At 42.9% G+C, this 9,497-nt stretch overlaps 1 protein-coding gene across 1 annotated transcript in view; it reads left to right on the top strand.

Moving 5' to 3' along the window:
• Positions 1-8,373, top strand: part of PNLDC1 (PARN like ribonuclease domain containing exonuclease 1) — an 11,432-nt gene extending 3,059 nt beyond the window's left edge. Inside the window, 12 exon segments of the mRNA XM_029083637.1 lie at positions 909-988; positions 1,991-2,128; positions 3,055-3,124; positions 3,682-3,767; positions 3,991-4,046; positions 5,106-5,170; positions 5,669-5,722; positions 6,042-6,084; positions 6,739-6,838; positions 7,321-7,496; positions 7,659-7,757; positions 8,310-8,373. Of these exon segments, the coding sequence (XP_028939470.1) occupies positions 909-988; positions 1,991-2,128; positions 3,055-3,124; positions 3,682-3,767; positions 3,991-4,046; positions 5,106-5,170; positions 5,669-5,722; positions 6,042-6,084; positions 6,739-6,838; positions 7,321-7,496; positions 7,659-7,757; positions 8,310-8,373 (1,031 nt within the window).
• The last annotated feature ends 1,124 nt before the right edge of the window (positions 8,374-9,497 follow it).

Here is a 9,497-nt window from a genome sequence, read left to right as displayed (position 1 = left end):
GGAAAGGTGGGTTTCCTTTCAGAGTTTGTTCCTTCTCACGTGGAGCAACAGTAGCTCCATGGAAACACATATATATATGCTAGTGGGGATAAACAGGCCACTTACCACCTGCGTTAGCCTTTGGGAGCACTATAGCAGAGCTGGGAAACTTCTGTGCTGTTATGGAAGAGTTGAGGGACAGGGAATTGTAGCAGATAACAGTTTGTAGGTTTACTCACAGAAACCAAATCCTAATTGTCTCTGTCCTTCCTAACCTTTTCTGTCTTTTGGCTTTGCCTGTTGATGCTTTTTTGCAGAGTGTGACATACAGGGTGTGGGGAGTGTGCTGTGGTTTATATCTGCTACATCAGCTCTATTAGGTATGGTGCTGATACTGGCAGTGGTGAGCAACTGTGAGGAGAAAGACATTTATTTAACTAAGCAACAAGACTGATTAAGATGTCCTTTTTTTCGCTGTTCAGAAGAGAACTGGGTTAGTTCCTTATCAGCTGTGGGGGAAAATGCCTGGGTACCTCTTATATGTGCTTGGTTTCTGGATGTGTTGCTCAGAAACCTTCCAAAACCACAGAAAACGTTTTTCAAAGTAGTGGCCTTCCTCCCTCTTCTTTTCAATTAGTCCTTTCCTTTGCTCTGTGTCATCACAGAAGCTTATTTGCCTGAAATTCTCACAGTGACCTTTTTTGTCTGTTTATTTTGCTTTTTTGTTTTGTTTTGGGGTTTTTTTGCTGTCATTGTGTATGGTAATATACCAAGATCGTACATTCAGGAGTGTTTTCTGTACGCTGTGGGAGAAACATCTGGTCAGTCCTTCTGTGTAGAAAAATGTGATTTCCTGAATAGGCTTGTCTGTACTTCTGAAGTTTTTACTGCTCCTGATTTTTTTAATTTTTTTTTTTGTCTTGTCTCAGGCTATCAGTTGTTTGAAGTTCAGCTGGTTCTGAGACAGGCTCTCCAAAATGTTTGGACAGAGCCCCTTGGAGACAAGAAGGTGAGATGGAAATGTGGTTCTTTTGAAAAGAGGGTTCCTATCAAGACAGATAGGACTGGTGTTCTTGCAGGGACTCTGAAATGTTGCTTCTACTTCTAATGATAGGGTCCAGGAGAAGATGACAATGACAGAGGAATGTTCTGGGAAGTGTTGATTGTGGGATCTCAAGAAAAGGGATCCAGAAAACTGACTAACTTTGGTTTCTGTTTGTCCTGTAGCCACAAAATACCTTGAGCTGGAAGTGGTTGTCCTTGGGGTGCTTCTGGAGGGGACCCTCTCAGGGTCTCCAGACTTTGTTAGATCTCTCCTTCAGTACCTCCACAGGAATGTACAGTTTTTCACCTTTTTTGTGGTTTTCCTTTGCTGACTCTTGCCATGCAGTTGCTTTGAAGATTTTTTTTTCTCTTGTCTGTTTATATGGCTTGCTGTTCTGCTATTTGCTATTGCTATTTTACATTTGGTGCAGTATTTTCTGAATTAAACCTATGGCTGTGGACTTCTCAGCACATGTTATGAGTATGATACCAGTCAGTTGCTTAGACGTAGATTACAAAAGTCTTTTTTTGCATTAGTACTATTTTGGTCTGATAACCAGTGTCAACAGAGTGACAGATTTAGCCAGCCTTCTTACCTGAAACCTTTGAGGACTCAGTTTGTGTGATTGCTGCTTGTTTCTGGCTTTTGGTGCCATGAATTTGCCATACTGGTGTCAGGTTAAATTGAATTATGTTCATCCATGCTCCAAAAAATTGGGGTTAGGAACCATCCTCTTAACAAGAGAAGCATTAATAAGACACCTTTAGAGTAGGTCTCTTTTGTTACTGGAGCACTGAACTCCATATGGAAGAGAAGTGAGACAGTCCTGAGGTCCCTGGGATGCACTATTTCTCCATCCTTCCTAGCCTAGAAGCTGAACTTGTCTTCAGCATTACAGAACCTCAGTAAGCAATGTACATACAACTAGCCTGGGAGGCTGAGTTATCCACTGACTGTTCTTTCCAGGTAATGGTGAAAAAAGTGAGTCCCCAGCTTCGCCAACTTCTGGAGGATTCTCCTTACGACTACTGCCAGAAGGAGTTCATTCTCCTGTGTGCCCGGGGTTTCACTGACCTCTTCCAGACACTTGTTAAAGCCAAGAAGGTAAAATGCCTCATCCATACACTCATTTTTCATCTGTTTTTTATTTGCTATGCTGGATGTAGATGGATGGTAGAAGATAAAGTAGTGACTTGTATTAAATAACTCAGTCGTTCAGTCTGATCATCCTGTTTAGTTGTCAGTAAAACTGAGGTGAATTCTTAGATTGCAGTCATTGTTAGAAAAAATGAGTGCTAAACATTCCATCTTCTCACTGGCCAGGTCTCACTCCCAGAGCGCACTCAGAGTTATGGATCTAAACACCAGATTTCCCTGTGTTACTTTTCTATTATTCCTGCAAACCAGGTGCAGCCAGGGCAGAGGGAGCCAGAACACCCTCTGCAATGTGTTTCTTTCGTTCCCTTGAGAAAGTCTAGGAGTCCATGACGTTGAAAATCCTTGTGTTGCCCAGCCTGAGAAAGCTGGGCAGATTCTTGCCTTTTGGGCAAGTTATGCTTTTTAGCATGTGGCAGACCAGTTTATTGGACTATGTGGACCATTGGTCTGATTATGTGTGGAAATTCTTGTGTTCTGTATGCAGATTATTGAATGAATTTCAGCTCTGGAAGACACTGGGTGATGTGCAGGCAAAGGCTGTCCCTCCTGTTGTGAGTGAGCCTATAACTCTGATTGCTGGACAATTTTACCAGTGTTCAGCTGACCAGAGAATCTACTTAGCTCCTTAGGTCCACTTAAACTAGAATGCTGCTGATAAAATACCCTCCTCAGAGAGTCCACAAGTCGGATTTCCTGAAAGCAGTAGTCCTCCTGTGAGCTTTGCAGCCTGAATGACTTTTGGGAGAGCGTGTGTGGATGCTGTCCACTGGAGGAAAGGATTACAGCTGTTGAGCCTGCCTAAAGTTGGTTATCTCTGAGCTCTCTTCAAAAATATGCTCCAATGGGCTGTTATGTTTGTATTCTTCCTGTAGCCCCTGGTGGGACACAACATGCTTATGGACCTTATGCACCTTCACGACAAGTTCTACAAACCCCTTCCAGGTAATGCTGTACGTCGCTGCTGTCGCCAGGCTGCTGCCTGTACTCTGAGGGTGGGACAGTAAGCACAGTGGTCATTCGCCACCCCAGCCACCCAGTGCTTAGCAAGCAGCAGTGCTATTTGCCTTTCCTGAGCTCTGACTTGACCTCTCTCTCTTATTCAGTACCTGAAGGGGGCCTACAAGAAAGCTGGGGAGGGACTTTTCAAAGGGCAGTTAATGACAAAACAAGGAGAAGTGGCTTTAAGCTGAAAGAGGGGAGGTTTAGATTAGATATTAGGAAGAAATTCTTCACTGTGAGGGTGGTGAGACACTGGAACAGGTTGCCCAAGGAAGTTGTGGATGCTCCCTCCCTGGAAGTGTTTAAGGTCAGGCTGGATGAGGCTCTGAGCAACCTGGTCTAGTGGAAAGTGTCCCCGCTGATGGCAGGGGGGTTGGAACTGGATGATCTTTAAGGTCCCTTCCAACCCAAACCATTCTATGATTCTATGATTCATTTGAAATACCATTGGCTTTTTCTCAATTTTACAATATCTTTCTCCACGTGTGTTTTGCTTTCAGAAAGCTATGAGGAGTTTAAAAGGAACATTCACAACCTGTTTCCTGTCCTCATAGACACCAAGACTGTAACAAAATCCGTCTGGAAGGTGAGGTGCAAAGGTCTTTTTGTTTGGAATTAAAGGTTGTCTTTCATCCAAAAGAGAGGGTATCTTTTCTCAGTGCCTGGTCATCATAGAACTGTGACCAGTTTCCAGTGTTGCCCTGAAACATTCTGATTTTAGATCTCATTGAATCAACAGTGCCAGTAGATGAGCTCACTTACCACGAGGTCTGTCTTGGTTGGTTTTCTAACACATTCTTCTTTTCTAGAAATGTCAATTTCCTCGAGTATCTAATCTTCTGGAGGTGTATGCAGTTTTGTGCAAGTAAGTGGTGGGCTATAAAGCCTTCAGCAATCCCTTTGTTTTTTGGGGAAAGGTATTTCAAAGTCAGTCATTTCATATGTTCATACTTTGCCTCCTCCCTTATCTTTTTCAGCTGGATTCTTGTCTATCTCAATTTAAGAGCAAAAGATTTGCTCATCTTTCTTATAAAGTAATTGTCGAGTAAATTATTTCTTCTGAGTCACTTCTCATATTGTACCATCATTACTTCATTGGTCGCAAGTTTGGCTTGAAGACAGCCTTACATACAACTTTAAGAGCTGTATGTTGCTTATGTCATGTAATGAAATGAGTGAATTTCAGTTCCTGGTGAAAATACACCCTGATTTCAAATGCCACCTCCCAAGAATGAGCTGCACTGAGCCCAAAGTAGTAACTAAATACAATGTTCAGGTGGAACACATGAGTAGATATCATATCTCATGAGCTTAGCAGTCATGTGGTAGAAGAATTCTCTTTTTTATGCTTCTTTTGTGGCTAAATTGTTTTTGTGTCAATTTTGCTAAGAAAAGCAAAATTTCACCTCTTTCCCCTCACCCCCTACTCCCATAGTGCTTATAAAAACAGTACCAGGATTCTGTTTCTGTTTGGATTTTTTTAACAATTTCAGACTGCAGATTCCCAGAGTTTTTATGCTTGTTTGTTTTTTCTTTTATATCAGTCATTCCATGGGTGTCTGTGTATTAATCTGTCCTCCAGAGTTCCCCATTCAAATAGAACTATCTAGTCAGCCCCTTTCCTTGGAGTTCTCAATTGATTTTTAGTTCTTCTCACACTTTTTGTATGCAATTAGAGCAGATTTGCTGCTTAGAAGATTTGACTAGGGGAAGAGACTGAGGAAGTATTTAGGAGTTTATTTTCTAACTGGTAGATATTATTCAGCCAAGTATCTTAGCCTTTTCACAGAATTCTACCAGAGTTCCTTTTAAAGTCTTTAGTAGCTTTTTCTGAAATGAAGCCAGTGGTCACTAGAGAACAGTAACTTGTCTCTCATGTACTGAAGAAAGACAAAAATCTTATACATCTGCTTGTCTTCAGCAGCAACCTAAATCCCAAAGATCCAACGTGCCCAGTGATAACTCTTGCAAGTGACTGCTTGAGATATGGTACGTTCTTAAGCAAATCTTATAAGTCAAAGTAGCTGAAAAGGTTTTGTTTTACTCTGCGGATGTCACATGTGGGGTGATACTGGCTGTGAGGCTGATGTTTCCTGGCTCTCCTGGCAGCATGGTGTCCTGCAGCACAGGGCCTCCTGTGTTTTGAATTGGTTCCCATCCCATCAATAACATACACAACACAATCTGGTTTAGATCTTTCTAAAATTTAAATTTTTTTAATGTGCATCTTGCTAAGCTTTTTCAGCCATTTGTGTAACTGCTGCCTTTTTGTTGGTATTGTTTTAAAATGCATAGGAGAAGCATAGACTTTCCATGGGGTGTAAAGGTTTCGGGGTGAGGAAGGAAATGGAGCTGAGTGAGGGTGGGGTGGGAAAAACCCCAAAACAGACCAGTGGGTCTTGTGAATGTTAGGTTTCTGCAGTGGAACAGTTTCCACAGTGAGCTAAATGTCTTTACTCCTTTTTGATTTTCGTTGGACACTTGCAGCTGAGAAGCAATCTCCTCATGAGGCAGGCTATGATGCATTTCTCTGTGGTTCAGGTAAAGTGCTTCTTAAACACTTTTTCAGAGTTTGTGTTGGGACTTGGCAATTCCTTTCCTCTTCTGTAGCTCTGTTTGATGCTAAGAAATACTTGTTTATATGCAGTCTGTTGCTCTTGGTAACTTAGCTGCACTTACTTAGTGAGTTTTTGCTTTCCATTTCTATGTGATCTCATTTAGGTTCCTGCTCCGGCAGGGGGATTGGACTAGATGATCTTTCAAGGTCCCTTCCAATCCCTGACATTCTGTGATTCTGGGATTTGTTTGGTTACATTTCTTCAGCTTTGTTCTAATGTGACGTCATTATTCTTCTCTCTAGTTCTTCTGAAGTCAGCTCACTTGCTACTCTGCAGATCCGCAGAGTAAGTGATGTTTTAATGTTTACTGAAAATTGCTTTATATGGATGGTCCTGTGGAAAACAGTCGTCAGTTTGCTCTGGCTGGACTTTGTTTTGGATAAGAGAAAGTGTCATTGGAAATGTCACTGTTCTAATTAGATTTTTATTTTATAAATCTGAAAGTAGTAGCTTTATGTCAAAGCTGACATTTAAAAAATGAAATTAGGGGCCGTGCAATGGCTCAGAGGTTGGGAAATGGCACTGTGAATCCTTTATCCCTGAACAAGCTCCCTCAAGTTCACTTCACTTGGGGAAGGGTCAAATAATTTTCCATTAGTTTCCATTTTTTTAAATCTGAGTGATTCAGTGCCTTCGGTTAAGTTCCGAAGAGGCAACTGTTTGAATCCCTTCCCTTTGCTTGCAGCTTTTCAACTTCTGTAGAAGATACTTTGAGCAACCTGTTCTAGTGGAAGGTGTCCCTGCTGATGGCAGGGGGGTTGGAACTAGATGATCTTTAAGGTCCCTTCCAACCCAAACCATTCTATGATTCTATGATCTGAAATATCTATTTTGTCACTAGTTAAAGAGCTTCTTCAGGAGCCCTGTACTCCGGAGACACCGTGCAGCGACGCAGAACTGGAGAAACAAAACTTTGTTCCATTTTGTTTTCTGACGTAGTGACGCAGCGGAGGCTGGTCCTTCTTTCTCCCAGTACCTCACCGCGCTAGCCGAGTACCTGAACAAAGTGAATGTCATCCGAGGTGGCGTTTCAAGCATTGTGCGTATGAGTTGCAGACCCGTGAGCCGTTTGCGGGGTGCGTACGGCAGTAGCCTCGTCGGTGGCTTCGTTAGAGGAGAGAAATCCACCAGTGCCTGGGCCCACCTTGGCAGAAGTTGTCGTCATACAAATGAGACAACTGACCTTTCAGAATGGCAAACGAGTTGAATTTCTGCTTTGTGAAATGTATTCATGCTGTTTCTTGTAAGATGGCATCCGTCAGTTTACGCTGCCCTAATTCTCTCTGCCCTGCAAGGGAGCTTGCTGTTTCTCTGGTGGTTTCTCCATGGTAATCGTGACAGTTTGCTTTTCTGACTCATTTTTAGAAGAATCTTGGGACAAAAGAAAAATAATTTTAAACCAGCAGCTGTGTTATGCACCCTGTCTTATTTATGTGTCACGTTTTGCGTATTTTCTGATTATATTAGTGCTTCTACAGTATTTCTGAGCTCAGATATGTCTCAGTATTGTACGTTTTCCAGAATTTTTCTGGGGAAGATGCTCCCAGCCACCATCCCCCTCTCTTGGTTGTCCATGTCCGAGGCTGGCCAGGGCTGAATGAAGGGCAGATTTACCAAGAGTTTAAAGCTCTTTGTCGCTTTGATGTCAGACGGCTTTCAAAGGACCAGTTCCTTCTGCTCTCCAATAAATTTAAGCAGTGAGTGACCAGGAAGTTTTAACCTTCTGTCCCTTCATCTAAGTCTTCATCCCACTCTCCCTCTGCTGTGACAACTCTTAGATAAAGAGATTCCTGTCCTGAGCTGTGGGATGCTGTAAGCAGCCTGCAAGCCGTGGCTCATGACATCTGCTTTCGTTACAGCGTCAAGCTCGTTCTGCGCGATTATAAGCATCACCCCCAGCTGCGGGTTTCTGTCTATCGCCACTGGAGGCACTCGCCAGGCGTGAGCTGCCTGCTGCAGTGAGTTAGGGAAATCACAGCAACGGGGAGGGGGAAAGGTGTTCCGCTCAGGTGCCTGGCCCTGTCGCAGCAGCAGCCTGCCACTCTTTTGCGATGTCCTTCTGCCAGCCCTCCAGAAGAACAAGAGGTGCAGAAGCAGGTTCGCTTGCCAGCTGCTGGGTGGCTACTTGTGAGCTTTCAGCCCCAGGCAACTAGACTTGATCCTGATGAACTGGGGAACGTTACCCCATGGATAGCACAAAACCATGTGTGTGCTGTCATAACAGACAGAGGCTTATCTTAATGAGCTGTAGTGCTAGCTCTAATAAGCTTGAGCAGAGAGAGGCAGGGTCTCCCAGGTGTGGAGTGGTTGTGTTTATTTCTACAGCAGAGTTGAAAGCTCGGTGCTTAGATTCCAAGTGCACCCCTTTTGTGAGGTGGTGACAGCGATTCTCATAAGGGTGAATTTCTGGCCTGACACAGTTTAGAAAAGAATCTCGGTGCTTAATAAGAACAAAATTAAGTTCTAAATGTAAGTAGCCTAACAGCATTTTATTATTCTCGCCCTTTTAGAATCTCTGGTGTTGTGGCACTGTGGTCTGTCTTGGCCTTTGTACTCGGAGGAGCTCCTCGCTGATCATTGTAAAGGACTGCCTTACAGATGAGACATGAGGAATGCAGACTGTACTTTTTGTGTTTGTGTTTTGTTTTGTTTCATTTCATTCAATAAACTATAAGCAAAAAAAGAAAAGTTATGAATAATGTCTTTAATTGTTTTCTTGGAAATGTGCTTTGAAAAAGGATGTATTATTTTCTAATTTGTGGTATTTTGTAATCTGTTCAAAGCATAGTTCCCTCCTGAAGAGGGAAAGATGGTTCTTTCAATGTCTAATTTGCTTTGATCCTCTGTTGGTTCTTCACAGCTATTCATAACCCCAGTTTGTTATCAGTGCTTGTGCTGCTGCATAAAACACATTTCTGATGAAGTTTGGGAAATTATGACATGAAAGAGGCTATTTTTAACTTCAGTTTTCAGACATTTCCCCCTAAAACCGGGGAAATGTCGCTGTTTACCCAATGAAAATGGGCAGAATTGATGGAGAAACCATGTGTGGGGCTCATGAGGGATTCTGGAGAATAGTAAATAATTTGCAGTGCTGTCAGTGTTTTTGCAGTCGTATTTTCAGTGGTAGTGGAGCTGAGGATAGAGACAGATGAGTGGAATTTATCAGCTTCCAATTTGTAGAATATACAAAGGTCAGGTGAGTTGGCACACATTTCTGTTTGCTTCTAGTGCACAGCACGTGAGCAGTCCTTTATCCAAAAGTATCACAAGACTTGCTTCGTTATCAGTTTCTCTGATACAGCTGGAGTATCTGTCAGTCCAGGGACTGCAGTCTTCAGAATTTTTTCTTATTAATTTCCTTCTCTTCTTAAAAACAACCTGCTGCTCCATGGTTTCCAAATAACTGTCCCTAGATTTCATCACTCAGACCTAACTGGATGGGGCCCACGATCATCTGATAGGTAGAATCTGGCTTGCATGGGCTCCAAAGTGGGAGTTGCTGCAGGGGACTGTAAAGCAGCAGCATGTGTTCTGTGCCTGAGGATCACCTGCTCTGCTGCTGACCGTTTGTTGCTTTGCTGCTCTTGAGGAGAACAGGGCAGCGTATCTTCAGATGTGGTTCTCAAGTTCTGCACAGCTTGTGGTTTACAGCTCTTGCTTCCTAAGCCAGCTCCTAGCCAGACAATTAACCGACT

Source organism: Antrostomus carolinensis, unplaced genomic scaffold (assembly GCF_000700745.2).
Source record: "Antrostomus carolinensis isolate BGI_N321 unplaced genomic scaffold, ASM70074v2 scaffold4072, whole genome shotgun sequence".
Classification (NCBI taxonomy): Eukaryota; Metazoa; Chordata; class Aves; order Caprimulgiformes; family Caprimulgidae; genus Antrostomus; species Antrostomus carolinensis.
Note: the sequence above shows the minus strand (reverse complement) of the source record. Positions and strands in the feature narration are given on the sequence as shown.